This window comes from Engystomops pustulosus, chromosome 1 (assembly GCF_040894005.1).
Source record: "Engystomops pustulosus chromosome 1, aEngPut4.maternal, whole genome shotgun sequence".
NCBI classification, from domain to species: Eukaryota; Metazoa; Chordata; class Amphibia; order Anura; family Leptodactylidae; genus Engystomops; species Engystomops pustulosus.
Window position 1 is genome coordinate 65,022,227 of NC_092411.1, and position 20,153 is coordinate 65,042,379.

General features: G+C 37.5%; 1 protein-coding gene across 4 annotated transcripts in view; it reads left to right on the forward strand.

The window, feature by feature from the left end:
• The window catches only part of KSR2 (kinase suppressor of ras 2), a 287,053-nt gene extending 267,272 nt beyond the window's left edge, over nucleotides 1–19,781 (forward strand). For 3 of the 4 annotated variants that reach the window (XM_072142484.1, XM_072142503.1, XM_072142512.1), the window contains 4 exons: nucleotides 8,643–8,774; nucleotides 9,060–9,189; nucleotides 9,843–9,976; nucleotides 10,585–19,781. In XM_072142484.1, coding sequence (XP_071998585.1) covers nucleotides 8,643–8,774; nucleotides 9,060–9,189; nucleotides 9,843–9,976; nucleotides 10,585–10,591 — 403 coding nt within the window. In that variant the 3' untranslated portion in view covers nucleotides 10,592–19,781. Of the gene's footprint in view, nucleotides 1–8,642; nucleotides 8,775–9,059; nucleotides 9,190–9,842; nucleotides 9,981–10,584 lie in introns of those variants that run through there. The other variant, XM_072142493.1, reaches the window with a different exon arrangement.
• The last annotated feature ends 372 nt before the right edge of the window (nucleotides 19,782–20,153 follow it).

Genomic DNA, 20,153 nt, shown 5'->3' on the forward strand with positions numbered 1-20,153 from the left:
GCTGGGGCGGGCAATTTAAACATAAAAAACATGTACTCACCTCGTCCGGCGCTGCCGATGTCCTGCTCCGCGGCCGGTCTTCTCTGTGCGCCGGTTTCATTACAAGGGCGCACTTGGAGCCTCCGGCCAGCTCCCGCTTACAACGCTGGGAGATAGGGACGGATGGGAGGACCCGGCCACATCGCGGAGCAGAAGCTCCCTGTGCGCGGCTTCCGTGCCCCTGTAAACAAACAGGGGCACGGATCGAAGGGACCGCGGCGCGGGACATCGGCGGCGCCGGAGGAGGTAAGTGGATGTTTAATTTTTTTAAATAGCCCTCCCCAGCCTGGCCCTCACTAGTTTTTAAAACCCGGATAACCCCTTTAATTTTACCACTTACAATAAAATCTCCCAGAACTGAATCTCTGCAGAAGGACCGCAGTGGAAATTCGGTGGTGACTCCACCCACAATTTGCCATAAGTGACATGGATTCCAAACCTGACGTGTAATTCCCTATAAGCTAGCTTTTTTCACACAGCATTTTGATGAGATTTGAATATATCCCATCCACTACATTGTCACTGTAAATCATTGTAAATCTAGGTGTAGAGGATGCCCGCTTGTCCTGGTCACAGGCCTAGATATAAAAAGATCCTAAGATCCCTGCAGTGCCCATTCAGATATGTGTACATTGCCATCTTTTTTTAAGGTGACCCCAATATTTGCAATCTGTTATTGTATTTAAGTCCCCCCATTCACTTGATAAGCTTGGTAGCTCACCTCTGCACCGGTTTTGTGTCGGACTTTGCACGTTCGTTTAGGTGAAAACGGCTTGCACAGGTATTTAAGAAATGTCAGCACCACTATAGTGTTGCACGTGAGACCGTGCCCCGTGCTTAACATGCAAAGTCTGTCAGCCACCCTATGTTATAACCAACAAAAAAGTTGGTGAACTCTGTCGGACCAGTGCAGGGAAGCGGCAGATTCATGATTTCTGGTGCACGTTCTTACTGAATCGGTCGCACCCAGCATTATACACAAGCAGAGCACTTTCAGTTTCCGACTTTCTTATTAAATGTGACCCATTGGCTCACATTTATCAAAGGTAATGCAAACTGCACTATGTGCATTTTGCCTCACTAATGTGCAGAGTGCACCAGTTTATTGAATACTGGCACATAGTTTCCAATAATCTGGTGTGCTCTGCACTGCTCGGAAAATGAGCACAAATTTTTTTTTGTGCATCTTTAACCTACAGCTTGCAACACAATTCTGTTGAGTCACTGTAATAAATGTGGCGTACGTTCCAAATCTGCACCAGGTGCAGAATTTGTGGTGCAGAGTGCAGCCACGACACAATACTGGTGCAAACACTTCAGAAATACACGTGTAAGAAGTTTGGACGTTCTTGTCAGTGCAAAGTCAGATAGAAAACTGGCACAGTCAGTTTAATAAATGTGGCCCAATATTCCATGTGTTGTCTGACCAGTGATTTATATAATGGCAAAACTATGTGCTTATCGTGAGAATCTATGCCTCTTTTTATACATCCCATAATTTTATTAGCTTTAGCAACAGTCGCATGGCACTGATCACTAAAATTGTTTACTATCCACCAATACCCCCAAGTCTTTATCCCCTGAGTTTTACAAAAATGTAAATTTACTTTTCGTTTACTTGAACTAGGTGCATTCCTTTACCTTATTTACCTCCAGTTTTCATACATCCCTCTGTAATGTTACTATCTGCCACTGTATTCATTACTTTACAGAACTTAATATCATCTGCAAATGTGCAAACTCTACTGTGTAAACCCTCATCATTAATAAAAATATTAAGAAGTTGCCCCAATACTGACCCCTGTGGCACTCCACTTGTGACTGGCTTACTTCTTTTAGTAGGCCAAACAGGAGGCAAGTTAACTTTCATTAGCTACAACAGTAGCCATCTTGATAGAGAGCAAGTTGAATAACTGGCCCAGTGGACAAGTTTAGAAGTGCAGCAATAATTCTTCACAGTGAAACAGCAGCCACTAGAGGTAAACTCTGGGAATGCAACATTCCAACAGGAAACTTGTAACAGAGCTGAGCTCCAAGTTGTTATCATGCACCAACTGTGATAATCCTATGAGAATATGTATATTTGTTGTCATTATTATATATATTTATTATATTATATGTTATATATTTTTCAAAATACTACAAATTCAAAACTACCAAATAATATATATGACTATTAAGAAGATATCTGTGTGCTGGAGACACACAAAATTTTATACAAAGTGCAAAATCTTGTTCTAGAAATAAATCTCTGTACCGTGACAGCAGGGGGGAAGCACTAAGTTCCTGGTGAAGTAAATTGCTATGAATAAAAATAGCAATGCAAGAAGAGACAATTCCTTTCTACTCTATTTACAAAGTACAGTATTCCCAACTCAAGTCTAAAATACAGGACTCAGCCCTATCCAGCAAAGACACGTTTTAAGTTGTTGACATATGCTATAGAAAGATAACATTGCATTGCAGTGCGGCTCAACATTATCACCTATAGTTGATGGATTTTTGCCTCTCTGCCTGTCTATATTCTTAAAGGTTCACTTTAAGTTAACGCATCTGGGTTCGTAAACACATGTAGAAACTGCTATTAGCAGCTGTAAAGTTTCTGCATTATTATGTGGGAGATCCTTTCTTCTATGCCTTTTATGATGAGCGTTTCATTGTAACATAACTTGCAATTAAAACACAGCAAAAATTGATGTTGAGCAATTATTTTCCTTATGATGTGTCAGGATGAGCTGCGCAGTCAGGAAATGAGGACACCTGGCGCGGTCTACTGTGGGCTTTCTACATGGCTTGTGGTTTGAAAGGCTTGGGATGCATTAAACATCAGTTCCAACAACGGAGGAAAAAACTCCTAATTATATGCTTCAAGGTTATCTTTAAACACCCAGCTCTGTTGTTCTTTGGTCTAAGGGCAGGCGGCCTGCGGAGGTTGATAGCCTCATCCAGACGTGTAAAAATATAATTTATTGCATATGATATTGTGGTTATGACAACTCATAAATGGCATAATTCTTATCCCACAATCCACTGCTGTGCTTTGTACTCCAAATAGTGTTTACGAAAAGAAATGTTTCTTGTGCACCACAATTGTTTTCCTTCAGCCCTCATATTAGTTCTAATAATGGACAGTCTAGTAAATATTGATATGTCCCTGGAATTGTAATAATTTTAAGTAAATTGTAATAATTTTAAGTAAATTGTAATAATTTTAAGTAAATTGTATATTTGCATGGAGTATATCTCCAATTTCAAAACGATTTTTAAGGAATTGTCATAGGTGATTGCTCCTTTCATTTCTTGAACCTTTAGGGGCAGCCATCTTGCCTGAGCTTTAGTGTCATGATTTAGCATTACCCAGGTTATGTACAGGTTAATTTCAGTAGGTTTGTTCTGAAGTTGAATCTGTATGCAAGTTGGCACATACAGTTCCTAGTGCTAAAACAGACGCAGCATTGTTACACTGCTAGCATTATCGGAAACCTCCGATAACGCAAACAAACACTTCTGCGCTGCACTCTAGAAACGCAGAATCGGTCTCAAAGTGGTCCGGCTTATTCATGAGGGGGTGGAGTTAGGGGTGGTGACTGCCACATGACGCTCAGCAGTCACCGCTGGCCTATGGAGTGAGCGGGGCAGTCCAGGGAAGAGGCAGCGCCCCTCATGAATACGCCAGACCCCTCTTAAAGCTAGAGTACAGCGCAGCAGTGTTTGTTTGCGTTATCGGAGGTTTCTGATAACACTAGCAGTGTAACAATGCTGCGTCTGTCTTTAGTAAGAAGCTCCTAGGGCCATTTTTAAGGGTGACAGGTCCTCTTTAATCCCTCTTCTTTTGTTTGGCACAGCCCCCATTGTGCAAACTAACATCAGACTAACAGACCTAACCCTAATATCTATGTCAATTTCCATCTGTGGTGTTACTATAACTTCATTGCAGCAGTCCCACTAGCTTGGGGCTAGGTTTGACTCCAATCTCTCCTTTACACGCTACATTTAATGACTTGTACACTCATGTCACATGCAACTCAAAAACAGCAACTTACCATGAAAATCTCTGATTCCCTAATTCCCTACTAATTGGTCTACTCTAACTGATTGCCCGTCACCTTCCAAATTCAATATAAACTATTCACACGCATCCATGAAGCATTTTCATTCAAGAATTAAATATAACCCTTAATCCTTATGTCATTAAAAAAATAACTAACCTTTCCTAAATGCTGCCATATTTCCTACAATTCCTACCTCTTGGTGTAGGACAACAAGTCACACATTGCAATGTGGTGCAAATCCATTGTTTCCTTGGAATATTACAGAGAAACAATATTAATTTAACATAAATGAAAAAAAGATGTGTGATCAAAGGCTTAAAAGGTTACAGAATTCTCACCAACCTCTGAATAAATTTATAGTAAAGGCAAGTATAGGGAACTTTGTAATATATAGTATCTTATCTTGACCTGCAGTGAGCTGAAGTATTTAATTACAAGCTTTAAATTGAACAATGTCCTTTATGGAATCGATTTATTTGTCCCCAATCTAATATAGAAACTATAGAATACATATCCCATTAACATCAAGGCTATTTTATCCTAAAAGGTTATTCCCACGAAGACAACAATTATAAATATCCTCAGGATAACAAAATAACTCATTCTCTAATTCACTGTTATTAACAAAAATACAGCTTTTAACAGATATAATTCTAGCCTGTGTCTATCAGTCCTGGTGTACACAATTTTAGTTGCCCCGGGATTGGACCATTAAACTTATGACTTTAGGGTCGGAAAGACATATTGCCCTCATGTCTGACGCTGCACCGAGCTCCTCTCTGCACCCTTGCATTCCAAGACAAACTCATACAGAGACTTCCTGTCGGCAAGCAGCGTGAGGAGAGTGTAACTACAAGCTACAGACAGATAAGGTCATTATCCAAGAGAGGAGGGAGAAAAAACACAGAGATTAAGTAGAGCTGAAAATGTAATTGTGTGTTATATGCATCTCATGGACTTCATCATCTCTCATCTGTCCCATCTCTCTTTTTATGTGTCAGATACTAGTGAACGTCCAAAAGCTAAATGAAAGTCTACTTAAACCTGGACCCTGATAATCTAACCACACAGTCAGCTCACAGAACTAGAGGGATCATAATGTATCTGCTTAGAGTCCCTCCCACACCCTGGAATTTTACACTGACCGCCTAGGGAGTGATAGGAGCTAGAACAGCAATAAAATTGAGTAAAATTGTAAAGTAAGGGGGTAAAAATTATCTTTATTGAGTAAACATCAATAAGGGATTGAAAATAGAGAATTTTTTTTCATGGGCAAATCCTTTCAAAGTCCAAGGACTTACCTTGCGGAAGTGATGTCAGTGTTGTAATGGGGACCTAGCTAAGCATTCCCGGTGAGCTCCCCTATGCTGTGTCAGTAGTGGAGGTAAACAAATCCCTCTTATATACACTCTACAATGTCCTGGGTAAATACGGCATATGTAAAACTCAGGATGGTAAAATGTGCATGACTGTCACAATAAATTTACCCCCACTTCTTTTATTTTTTCATTAAAAACTCATAATTATGTTTTTTAAGACCCCTTTCTTATTCTTTTGGCATACTTTTGTCGTAAAAGTGTCTTAAAGCAGTGAGAAACTATTTACAAGGTGTAGATAGTTTTTTGAGCAAATTTTGACAGAATAAACAGAATTTATGCAAAGCTTATTGAAATTATATTGCCTTTTTATCTAATAAACAAAAAAGGAAAACAAAATTAGATTTAGCATTAAGATGATATCTCCAAATGTTTTTTTTTTCAAACCAATTGAACAGTACTAGAAACTAAGCCATAAGTAAAAACTGTTCATGTTATTTGGATAAGGGTGAAAAAAGGTTAAAATAGCTATTTCCTCTCTGGACTGGAATAAATCTGAAGTCTCAGGGTGTTGCCTACTGTAATAGTATATTTACATGTAGCAGATTTGTTGCAGAACTCTGCCACCCTAATAATAGTAGCTTTCATTCACAGAACATTAGTGAAGTCCAGAGTTACAACAATCATTTTTTGGATGCTGTAAAAATGTTTTGATGGAAATTGTATTTATATCATTCACATCCAAATACTTGGGCAGGCATTGAATATTGTCAGCAGATAAGAAAGGACTTGAATATCTTATCTTCATCCTCTGTGATCTCTTTTTCCAGTTTCTGCTCTCAAGCTTTCTCCTCACCCATGGGTATTTGTAAGTTTTGTATAATCTATGGTGCACAGCAGACTCTAACAGTACAATGGAGGGCTATCTCCTCTGACAACAATGATGCTTTAACCCCGAATGCCTTTGGAGAACATCTTTTGACTTGTTTATTTCTATATTTTCATGCCACATCTAACAAAATAAAGTTTCTAATAGATTTGCTGTCATAAGATTTAATATTTATTCTAGTACTTCACCATTAAACATGTCACTTTGTTATTAATATATATTTTTTTCATAACATGATAAAAAATATCAGCTAATAAAGCTATGTTTACCATTTCCTGGAAGTAGCCATAACACTAAAAATATTTCTTAGAAATAAGCTTTTTTACATTTTGATTGAATGCACGGTTTAAGTAATTACATAAAAAGCTATTCCATATTGTAATGTTAAGATTGGATATGTCTGGATTAGATTAGACTGCCTACCCAGATCCCCAGCTAAAAAAAAAATCAGTTTTTGTTTTCTGGTAACATGAAGTAATTATAAGTTACGACCTCTGTAGAGGAAATGTAATATTACACGGCTGCCATTGTGATGAATGACCTTTTCTGTATGGTAATTTATTGAAAACCAAATGCCTAAATCCATAAGATTGTGAGATACCTTCACAAAAAAGGGCCAACCTTTTCTATGAAGTTTGAGAGCCCGAATAAAGCGAAAGATGGGTCCATATGGGTCAACTCCTTTAATGCTCCGAATAAAAGAATTAACACACTTCTATAGTACCTTCACCTTCATAAAACCAATAAATGTGAGACAAATATATTGCTATAGTACATAATTTTTATGTACTGTTACTCTGTAGGTTTCAGGAAGCTGATTTTTTTTGTATGCAGATTAACAGGAAGCTGCTGCCCCCTCTGACGCTCGGGTTATGATAATGCAGAAAAGTTGTCCCATGTATAAATTGTGCCATAGGCAGTGATGTGCGCTGTCATTCTATTCAAAGTAGGAGACTGACAAAGACAGCAGTATCGGCAATCCCAAGATTACATACAACATAGGCTCATTAGGTTTGTTCTTCAGTTGAATTTGTATGTAAATGGTACAGGTATATTTTATAATTGTAACTCCAGAAAAACATTTTTGAGCTTTCATGGGAACATGGATTATTAATAAAGCTTCATTACAGACACCTTACAGCTGATCATTGCAGCCTGGGACTAAAGTAAAGCATCTAGAGAGCTTCACCAGAGGTCACAGTAGGCAGAGAGGCTCATCTGTAACTAGGGGGTATCTGTAAGTTCGTCACATGGCGTAAGGATCCCAGTAATTGGTTCCCACAGGATCAATCAAACAACCAGTGATCATACCTTCATCATCTTTCTACGGGTGGTTCAGCCTCTTTAACATCATTACCAAAAATAAAATCTTGATCCAGTATTCTGGGGTCTTTGTATACATATGAACAGCATGTGACCACTGCAGTCTATTAATGGCCATTGTTGTCAAATGCCATAAGACGGACATAAAGGCTCTCAATTACTGGAGTGATGACTATTTTTAAATTTGTATTACATTTCAAGCTATTTCATTTATATTTACCTAAATAAGATATAAAATATAATGTTTATGTAGATTATTTTATTTTATTAAGTTACAATATGGTCCGGGGGTTAATAAAGTAGGTGGTTTATTGATGAACCTGTGGGGAGATCTGGACTGCCTTGTTGGGTTGCATTTTAGGATGGACTTGTATTTTTTTCAGTACATTTTAGTTCTGCAGTGTAGGTGGTGCTTTCTCCAGACAGTTTAGTTCTAATTCCTAAAATACTATTTGCTAGTTATTTCACTCAATGAAAGTAATCTCATCAGGCTTTCTGTAATTACCGCTTTTCCACTGGTCAATTTGTGGTTTGATTTGTTGTCTTGTGGTCTTTATCGCCAGATGCGTAAACTAATTTCACTTTAATGTCATCAGAATTTTTCAGATTTATGGAAGCTGCTCTGTAAACTGTGGCCATGTTTTGTATATTACTCTAAATTTAAAGCATAAAACAGCTATTACATCAATGTAAGCTAACCAGTGCTCAAACAGCACAATGTTTGTCATCAATATGGAGACCTAAAAGTGACTCTACTCACATCACCGCCGTGATGTTACGCTGCTTGATCTAAACACATTTTTAAGTCATCAATTAAGTAATATTTTAGTTATTAAAAGTTCTTCTATTGTGCATGTCCATGGTGACATGACACTTTAGAGGCTTCTTAGATCCCCTTGTTTGTCAACAGATGTTTCATTATTCCTGTTATTATATTGGTTTATTGCCATGTTTAAATACACGAAATACAACTAATCCATGGCACAAATATTTATATAGACTACTCTTTTCTACATTGATCAGGCGAGTAGACAAGCTGCGGATCCCTAATGGTTGGCTCTGTCATTTGGCTCCTGAAATAATACGGCAGCTGTCTCCTGACACGGAGGAGGATAAACTTCCATTCTCAAAGCACTCTGATGTATTTGCACTTGGGTAAGTTGAATTAATGGAATATTTGAGTTCAGTGCAATAATGCATTATAGATAACACAATCATTCCAAAGAATGTTACATGACAAACAAAGGACCTTTGTGAAGTAGTAGAGTATCTACTTTTCTTCGTCATAGATGACCATATAGGCGAGGCCTTGACAACATTATATAAATACAGTTTATTTCTATTAATTTAGCAAATATTCTTTAAAAATAAAATGTTATCTAATTCTTGTGGAAGCATGATATATGCATGGTATATTAATATTGTGTTGCATATCTACAGCACTATTTGGTATGAGTTGCATGCTCGAGAGTGGCCATTTAAAAGCCAACCTGCGGAGGCCATAATATGGCAAGTGGGAACAGGCATGAAGCCAAATCTTAGCCAAATTGGAATGGGAAAGGAGATATCCGTAAGTAAAACTCTCACCGGACAGCTTTTTTTATGCACGTTCTTATGATAGCTTTTTTAAGGATTTTCTAAGGCTTTTGGGGGGATTTAATATGCCTGGTCTGTCAGTTTTCTGGCATGTAAAATGCCTGAAAACCAACAGTTTTGTTTGTTTTCTGCCCAACACGCCACTTTCAGTGCAGGGTGAACGGTGACATGAACAAAGCCTCTTAGTATATCAAGCGTCCAGTACACCAACGGGGGGGGGGGGGGTTTAGGGGCATATTAACACAGTCCATCATGTTTAATAAATTCCCCCCTTTATGTTTCATGTTAAGTCCAATTTTCTGCCATACAATACATGAATAAGTCACAATTCCTGGTGCATGATCAGCAACTGCGACTATTTAACCCCTACACCAGTGGGGATGCCCCAACCTGGTGTAATTGCCATAGCTTGTGCAGGCTAAAGCAAAACTCCATGGTAGCCAAGACCTGGCATTGAATTACCCGAAACAAGCTAGGGAAAGGAAATATCATGGCTGGAGCAGGATATTTGCCCAGTTGTGATAAATATCCCCCTTTAAATGTTATGTATACCTGTGTAAGTTAATCTGAATAATGTATAAATTATCTTTGTACACCTAGTACTTTCTTCTTATACTGTTTCGTTAGGACATTTTACTTTTTTGCTGGGCCTATGAGCAAGAAGAAAGGCCAACTTTCACCAAACTGATGGAGATGCTGGAAAAACTGCCAAAGCGGAACAGACGCCTCTCTCATCCAGGTCACTTTTGGAAATCAGCTGAGTGAGTACACTGGATAATCTGTTCAAAAGGAGTAATTATTTGCATGGCTAATGGTACGATACTCTATATACGTCAAGTGAAAAACATTTCAAAATAGAGGACATTCTCATAGATTTTTTATAAAGGGTATGTCAACATGGGATGTAGTAGTACTGGGTTATCTGCTGGGGAGTCACTAGCTACTTATCTGAAACAATGAATAATGTACCTTCACTATTGGTTTCTGACCCCATGCTGTTTAGTTTATGAAATTGGTTTCCCCTTACGTATTAACAGTTGCAATACAATGGCTTCATTCAGTGGGAGATCTTTACAATTACAGTAGAGATGCAGACACAGAAAACTATGCCCAATTTTGGGTACTTTTTGTACCCAAAGAACCCAAAATCTGTGTCCTTAAATTAATCCATTATTCTACACAGTGAAAATATTAAAATCTATGCTTTCTAATTTCTACTACCTTTAATTTTTCCACCAGTAATTCACTACAGTGGTAATACTATAGAAGAGTATTACACCTTTTGTATACCATAATCTATTTCAGTACATTTGAATTGCTTAATGTGAACAATACATGTTTTTCCATTATCATGTTTTCTCTTTTCTAGGCTGTGACCAATATCTTATGTGGTACATTGGCATCTTAGTTCCCCCTTTTCTACATCTGCCTTCTCCCTGTCCCAAAAACTACTGTTCTCCTCCTCAAGCTTTGGAAAACCTGAAGGTGGAAGAATCTGTAGGGAAGACAGTGAAGATTGAGCATAGGTGGAGCCTTGCACTCTTAAATGAGAACAAGCCATGGGCTGTCCCATTTGTTTAAGCCCACCTCTAAGTGGGGTTCTTTAAAAGGGAAGTTCTAACCTCCTCAAAGACTGGCGTGCTAAAAGGAGATTAGAAAATGTTTTTGGCCAGAGCTGTTAAAATTCTCTATGGTCATTATATGCGCTGTATTGATTTGTGGGGGCCAGTTGTGCACATACCTCTAAACTGACCCTGAATATGCACCTCCAAAATGCTAGAAACTGCTGCAGAACACTGATATCACAGTCCTGTGGCCTTCTCTAGCAGGTAATATAGATGGGGAAATTTCTCGACTTTACCTACAATAAATCACGTTTGTCCTACATGCTCTTAGGATCCCATAGAAAGCGCCCGTTTAATTATTTTCTGATATTTTTTGACGATTGAAACTGATTTAGACATGTGACCACCACTACAGTTTTCAATGAAATCTAATGTCTGATTCATAACTTATAAAGCAGTGTTACGGACTGAATCCTCTTTGAGACAGAATCTGCCCTTGTAATAGTTGTTTTATTGTCTCCTTTTCCTAAAGAAGATGTGTTAAAATATGCTAATGAGCTTCAAGTGCTCAGGGGGGTGAGCAGCGCACTTGCAGATCATTAGCATATTTGTTTACGGATCATAAAAAACTGTTACAAGACCAGATCCTGCTTCAGGGTACAAAGTGGATTTAGCCAGTGACATTTCTTTATAATGTATGAACCTGATGCGAGATTGTACATTATTGACTGGGCTGATTGAAAGATGTCTTTTATGTGTGTCTGATTTATATTCTTTGTTAGGTTACTGGCAGCATGTTGCTTTTCCAGTGCAGAATAAGGGTTACCTCCCCATTCTATATACATGAACACTGCATCGATTGGCCTCCTAGGACTCAATGAAATAATATTACACTTATGTGCAAAATTTTAGCCAACCATAGAAATAACCTCATTGGAACTAGTCAGAAAAGGATAATGTAAGATTGATCCATGTCATGTATTGTGTTTCCTTCACCTTGTCGAGTAACAATTGAACTGGGTTTATTGACTTTAACCAATATGTGACATAATTCAAGTATTTGCAACTGAAAGTTCACAAGGCATTTTATATTGGTAATGCATGATTTAACTGAAAAGTATATGCTAAATTGTCATAATATATTCTTGCATAAGACAAAAAGCCATTAAAATGCAGGATAGTGATGTCATTGAAGACATTTTTTATGTGAATTTATTGTATATAGTGGCCCATGTTTATCAAAACTAGTGCAGTTTGCCTGTGTAGTGTGCAGGGTGCACCTGATTCAGGAATTGTGGCGCACGTTCTTCATGAATCTGGTGCCCCCTACACTGCTCGTAAAGTGTGTATCTTTTTTTTTTTGGTGCACTTTGTTCATGTTGCAAAATTTGGCCGCATGTTAGAAATAATTGTGGCACAAACTCTGACTTTGCGGTAACAGTCCCTTGAGGTGCACATTTTTTTTGTATACGAACAAACGTGTGCTTTGGCTGTTAGCTAGCAGCACAAACAGCGACTAACTCACAGCCCCATTGCACATGGGCACATTTACAGCATTCACCATGCATCACCCTGTACTGACTGCCCTCACCACAAATGTTAGGCCAGGTCCTATTCCTTTGCAGCGCCGGCAGTCTTTTCCTTTGGGCAGACCCACAGAGGTCAGACATACCACGAGTGGTGAATCACATTCCCCTGCTTGCAGCTTGCACAATGGACATATATATGTATCCAGTAATGCGAATAGTTAAGTACAGGCGGTCCCCTACTTAAGAACACTCGACTTACATACGACCCCTAGTTACAAACGGACCTCTGGATATAGGTAATTTATTGTGCTTTAGTCCTAGGCTACAATAATCAGCTGTAACAGTTATCACAGGCGTCTGTAATGAAGATTTAGTGTTCTTGATTCTTATGACAACCCAACATTTTTAAAATCCAATTGTCACAGAGACCAAAAAAGTTCTGGCTGGGATTACAATGATAAAATATACAGTTCTGACTTACATACAAACTCAACTTAAGAACAAACCTACAGACCCTATCTTGTATGTAACCTGGGGACTGCCTGTATACCCTTTTTAAATTCTATGGTTTTACGTATCAGGACATTTGTTCCTAAGAAGTGTGTAAAGCTAGATGCATTGAAGCTAAGATGAACAACACATGGAGAAAATAAATCCAAAAGTGACAAGACATGTTTAAAAAAATAAGCACATCCCATGAATGAATAGCTTTCAGAAGCAGCTTTAGTAGAAAGTAATTTAGATGAATACATTTCAAAGTGACTTCATCTGTTTCTCCCATCATTCTTAAAGAATTTTGGCCCCCATTTCCTTACAATGTTCCTTAAGTTCTCAAAGGTTTTTAGGCATTTGTTTATAGAAAGCTCTATAAAGGTCCCACCACAGAATTTCAATTTAGTTGAGCTCTGGACTAACACTGTGATTCTCTGATTTTTTTAGCCATTCCGTTGTATGTTTGCTAATGTCATTGGGACCATAACCCAGTTGCAGGACCCGGTCTCACCCATGCTTTATCTGCTGCATAGATGACCTCACATTATTAAGAGGAGTTCATGGTTGACAAATGTCAACCAAATGTCAAATGTCTTCGATGCTTTCCACCTGTGAAAAATCTTATTCATCAGAGGATGAAGGACTTCAAATTGTAATCAACAATTGCTTTTCTAAAATCATTGTCAAAGTATTCCTTGATACATTAAAGCATAGAATTCATAGAGGGTGCACACCCTATTTCTATTGACTGTGGATGTATGTATTGATTGTACTGTATATAGATCATGGATTTCTACCACATGCCATTTTTTGGCTTTATACAAAACTTGCCCTAGTATATGAGGTACTATTATGAGTTTAAACATATTCAGTTTGGCTAAACATGTGGCTAAATATGTTTAATTCAATGTGGAGAGAGCTGTACGCTGCTACTTCTGGTGGATACTCTCTAAGAACAAAAAGATCAGACATGCCCCATTCTTCTTTCCCTGGTTATCGTCTTTTGGGAAGATCAGCAATTTTTGTCAAAAAGTTTTATGAAATGTGTATTGTCACCTTTAGGTGGACGCAGCTTTTGATAACTAGTAAAAACCAATATCTATTAACTTTCTTTGCAGAAATTTTGTGGAAGTATTTTTATTCTCTACTGCAACATGTGAAGCCACATAGTTTTATAACATATTTTGTTATTTTAGTCTAGTGCTTTTTTGTACCTTATGTGTGTAAGCAAGAGGATGTAGATTTGAACGTTTTGTTAGGAGGTTATAGGCTGTTCCCATAAAGTATGTCTATTATACAATCCTCACTACAACTGAAAGTACAGAATAAACTTTTTCTCTATGATTTGTACTCATGAACCTATTTTGTTAACAATACCAAAAAGTAGGAACCATTCTCTATAAACTATTCGCACCAAATGTACAAACAGATTTTGTGTTTATGATCTCATTATTTTAAAAACACATACAGAAAAAGGACTCATAATAAAAGTAAAAGGAGAGCCGCATAGAGTCTTTAGGTGCATTCTCCCTTGAGAAATTTTACAGAAAAAAAATGAAAGGATCCTTTCTGAGTATACGGATAGACCTTTCTACAGGTTTCGAAAGTTAAAATAAGTTCCTCAAAAACATTTCCAGGAAATAGGACACATTTTCTTAGGGATAAAAATGCTAATATTCTTTTATTGTATTCTTTCTGTTTTTTATCGCACCAGCTGCTTATATTAGAAGAAAAAACACACAAAAAAGGAATATACAAAATCACATTGAAGTGCACAACACAACATTTAATAAATGCTGAAGCATTTGTCAAAATTACACTGATTGTACCTTTCTGAGATTAGTCCAAAGAACACTATGAATGCGCTTAACCATTAAAAAATACTTTTTATTCTAATTATAAGATTTGTTGAAAACAAGTTGTCTATGAGCATAGATCAACTTACAGTTTTAATCAAATATTAAAAAGAGAAATGTTTTGATCCCGGATTTGGCTCGGCATCAGTCATGCAAGTACATTGAATGATGAGGGTAGTTCCAAACTGAGTATTTTTTGATGGATGAGCACCATCAAAGTGGTTTTTTTTTCTAACCATGGCTAAAAGCTAACGTTGGATCTTGAATTTAACCTATCCGACCTAAAGATTCTAGGAGCAGGATTTCCACAGGCTGCCCCTTTAGTGATCAAGCCGTCTAAGTGTGTGTGACTTTATATGTGTGACTATATTTAATTTCTATACATTTAACTTACCAAATTACTATACTATATATGCGCTAGCACCTGTCCCCCATTTTTTTTATATATACTGCATTTCTGAAATTAGTAGCATTCTATATCTGTTTTTGTTTGTCCTATGAAAAAATCCTCTTCTAATGTAAAAATTTAAAAAAGCAATGGAAATTGCATCATCCACCCTCAACATGTGCCTAACTTGCCTCTGTTAAAAATAAAGTGTTGATGGTAAATGTATACATTAACACAATAACATTAAACATTCTAGTAGATAAGATTAAAGTGCAACAAAACTTTTAACAAAATGTTATAAATTAATGGGGCAGGTGATTTTATACATTGTAATATACTTTATTAAAATAATCAGTTCCCATATCCTTCTTTTTCCCCTGTCTTTCTTCTTTATTTAAGCAGTTTGTGTAAATCAGCTTTCTGTCCTTTTATACCGCAGCTAAGAGATGAAGGAGCTTGATAAATCTTCAAATGACTTAACTCTTTATAATAATTGGATAGTCCATTCACCTCAAGAGAGCTGAATCATAAAATTAAATATTTTTAGGTATATAAAAATTTAATCATTAGCCTCCTTTTCTGTCTGAAGAGAATAGACATCAGAAGGCTTTCAGATATACTGCTCGCTGCAGGAGAAAGCTGAAACAAGAAACAGAGAGGCTTCTTTAATTAATGAAGAATATTACAAAGATTACTGTTATCACATGCACTATTTATTTATGAACCAAAAAATATTTGCTTCGAAGGTTTAGTTACACTTTAAGATTTTGTAAGTTTTTATCACATTTGCAAGTGTAATCTGTTGTAAATAGAGACGCATGGAGCCATAGACCTTCAGTAGCAAAGCAAGTAGCAAGTGCAAAAGCTTTTCTCCTGATTTCTTTTGTACAGGTTTGGTTTGGTATGTTGTGCATACCAAAGGATCAGGCATATTGAATGTCAACATGCCCTAGACTTTATTTACCTGGCATCTTCTGGGATGGTTAAGACAACCTTGGTATGATATGTATGGCCACTTTGTAGGAAACACTATGTAGCATGTTTAGTTATAACAGATGAAAAGGTAATTGTAGTTGTATACAGAATGTATATAGAAGTCATGTCTACTCTTAACCCTATAATGCAAATCTGTGAATTACCTTATTCTTTTGCTATTTAGCCTCTATTCTGAGGCTAAAGTTCTCCTAGGACAAAGAAGCCCTGTCAATTTCCACATTAACCCTTTCCCTGACAGGCGTTTCTGGGAAATTTTGTTGTATTATTGGCCAAAGTAATTTCAACAATTTTGATCTGTACAAATTAAACTGAAATTACAGCATAAAGAATTTTACTAAATCCCAACAAAAAATATGTTCTCTGAAAGCAGAGCCCCATTTTCAAAATTCCATTAAGGCACCTTCATGCAATTTTGATTCAAATTGTAAAGTTATTAAAAATGCAAAAAAAATACTTTCATGACAAAAATTGTGCCCCAAACAGAACATAATTCACAACTTCTAAATGTAATAGATGAACATGTGTAGAGTTCATAGATACGTCATAGTCATGTGATCACATGAATAAATCATCATAAAATCACTAAACCTGAAATAACCAAAATCAGCTTTTCTGCTAGAACTTTTAAGACACTAACAACCTGCAACCACGCCCCGGTAGCCACTTTACCCTTCCTACTCTCCATCTTCGGCGCATGCGCAGAACAACAGGCCCGCGCCTGCGCGGTGACTGCTCCGAAGCCGGGGCTGCACAGACGTGGGCCTGCTGTTCTGCGCATGCGCAGACTGCAGGATCGTCGGACGAGGGCGCGCAGCTACGAGCAGCTGCGCGCCGAAGATGGTGAGGAGGAGGAGAAAATAGGCTACCGGGGCGTGGAGTAGCCGTCTCGTGTAACCTCAGATGCGGCTACTCCACGCCCCAGTAGCCGCATAATAAAATTAGCATAAAACTTTGATAAAAGTTCCAAAAAAAGTGCGGGGACGTGAGGATTAGCCCTTAAAAGGGCTAACCTCACGTCCCATTGATCCACCTACCACCCGATCTACATTTATAGGTAGATTTGTGGTGGTAGGTTCCCTTTAAGTCTGACTGTTCACATACTTCATTTTAAAACAGTTTTCACAGGTATTTAAGAAGTGCGTGTGCTGCGATTGTGTTGCATGCAACCCTTTTGTGGCGCAGCTGCGCTGGCTTTCATGCGACACAAATTACGGGTTGTGCCGTCTAACTCACTCGGACCGAGCGCCGTATTTAACTCTTAAATTGCATTGCACATCCTATGTTAAAGATGTACCACAAAAAAGATGGGGAAGCGACACATTCATCAATTCTGGCGCACGATTTTAGTGAATCGCCACACGCTGCATTATAGACAGACAGTGCACTTTCAGTGAACTCGAGTGACCTGGTAAGTAAATGTGCCCCTATATGTCCATAAAACAAGCTATTGAGATATCAAAGATAACTTTTAGATGTGTGCCATTGTATTAGCATTGCAACAAAAACTTTATTCAGGAAGGTGTTTGTGTGTGTTTTTCGTGTTACATATAACTTTCTGGACATGTTCTGGGTCGTATTTTTAATATGTAGTCACAGGGGAAGAGGATCCTTTCACTCAATTTTACATTAGAACAATCACACAGTATAAGATAATTAAAGAGCAGTTATGGTCTCAGTGCTCTCAGATTGTTTTGGGTAACAGAGAGTTAATAACCTGAACATTAGTTAATATTATCCCTTATCAACAGGTTAAGGCAATATTTACTGTGAGTTGAGAGAAGCAGTCGGGAGTGTTTTTTTATCGAAATGCTTTAAACGTGATCTTTTGGATCCCTGCCACCTAAAAACACAATTCTGTGTTGTCCTATTCTCATATGTCCTTGGCCATCGAGGTGCCACCCTGTGAGGATTTATGAGATACATCCTTGGCAGGGAAAGGGTTAAAGCAAATCTACCACCAGGATCCACAATTGTAAACCAAGCACATACATGCTGGTTTGTGTTCCCTCTGGCAGGATCTGCTCTTCTTTTAGTTAGTTATGCCCTTACCAAAAAAAAGGCTTTAAAATTCTGCAATAAGAAGCTAAATGAAGAGCGAATTTTGCCAGCATGTAAGTGTGCTTGGTTTACAATCCTCCAACCTGGTGGTAATTTTCCATTAAAACATTAACTGTGAATCAAATAATATATGTATGGTCATTGTAATCTTCTGGAATACACTATATAATTATCTTCAGTTTTCGTTTTCCTCCAGTATAATTAATTCAAAGAATTACCTTACCTTGTTACACCAGTGAGAACTACATCTGTAGTTATTACATTTCCAGTGTAATAATTGGTTTATCTAAATACAGTTTAATCCATGTATCAAGAAAAGTAATTACATTCTCATTATATTATGTGTTTCAGTTCTACACTATTATCAAGGAGTGAAAACAATTTCACATCTAAAGATCAAAAACTCTTCTAGCTGATGCAAAGACATGGCTTAACGTTGGTTATTTATCATTAGGAAGCTCCTTTTTGACATTTTTATGTCTATTTTTGGAGCTCCATTGCCCATAATATTCATAAAAATACCTTTGGCCCTTTAATAAATGTTCTTTTACTCTAATTGCTGTGTGGGATTTTTTTCTCAAAATGCATAAAAAGTCCCAGCATATAGACTAGTAGGGGACTGGAGTAACTATGAGACTTTTTATGGGACTTTTTTTCGTAAAAATCCATGTATCTGCTTGTTGCTTATTGACGTTGCATCAGAAGGATCAAATAACTTAAAAAAAAAAGTGAACCTGAAGGTGGTCTGCGGCAACAGTAGACTTGAGTCTAGAGTAGAAGAGTTCAGTTGTAGTTCTACTTTGAATGCTCATTCCCATTAGACTTTGCACAAACTTGTATTCTTCCATGATTAGACATGTTATATTTTTTATGGCTGATTCCTCTGTTTTCTGCTTTCATGTGGTTTCATTAGGGCAGATGCAAACCCTTTAATGAATCAGTCACACGGTCTGTTAAGTTTAAGGCTGTGAGCACTGATCTATTAAAAAATATTGCTTTTAGTGCAGCCGAGTGCCAGTTTACAATGGACAGTACACGGCAGCAGTAAATACAATACTTTTTAATGGATCAGCGCCCATGACCGTTATTTTAATGTTTTTGAGGATCCTTGAAAAACAGATGCCAGGATGAGGCAAATGGACTGTAAACAATGGATGTTAACAATGTTTTTTCACAGTCGGTTTTGGCCAAGTTCGTGTGCAAGTAGTTACCACTAGAGGTTTCTGGTATTTCCTTACTTCCATTTCCCATTCAGATCACGCATTGAGTACGTACAGTATGTGACTGGTGGAGGTTGGGATGTCACTTGTATTACTGTTGGTCGTAGAGCTGTTGAACCTGTCTGGCCATCACAAGGTACCTGATCAGTTAGGTGTAATCAAGTGTTATCTAAGCATATGAAAAAACTAATAAATATTTACAAGATAGAAAAGTACACTTTTTTCACAACTAAACATTTGGCAGGCAAGCCATTTATAAATAACGTGACCTAAACCTACCAAAATCAGGGGCTTAACTACAGCGGTAGCAGCCATAGCAGCTGATATGGGGACGCAGTGTCTGGGTGCCTCATCATCTGGTCTGACACTAAAGAATGGAGGATATGCACCATTATATACATATTATGCTGCATATATATATATATATATATATATATATATATATATATATATATATATATGTATATATATATATATATATATATACGGTATATATTGTGTGGGGAAATACAACATTACCATACAGTCTACACATTCTGCAATTAACAATTGCCTTTCCATGTTCTCCATATGCTTTGTAGAGTTCCAGTGTTCCTGTCCTGAGAGTTGCTATAGATAGTGTCTATCATCATTATCATTCTATGTGACACAATATCATCCTTCCTGTTATCAAAGTATTATGGATTCATGTAGGTTTGTTGATGCAAGAACAAATCTCATTGACATTTAATGTTGAACGACGAAATCCTCGGGTGTGCGCTGCGAAAGCACTTCACTAATTGGACTAATTACATGCAGAGGCTTAGACTAAGGACTTGTTGGCCAAATGGACTA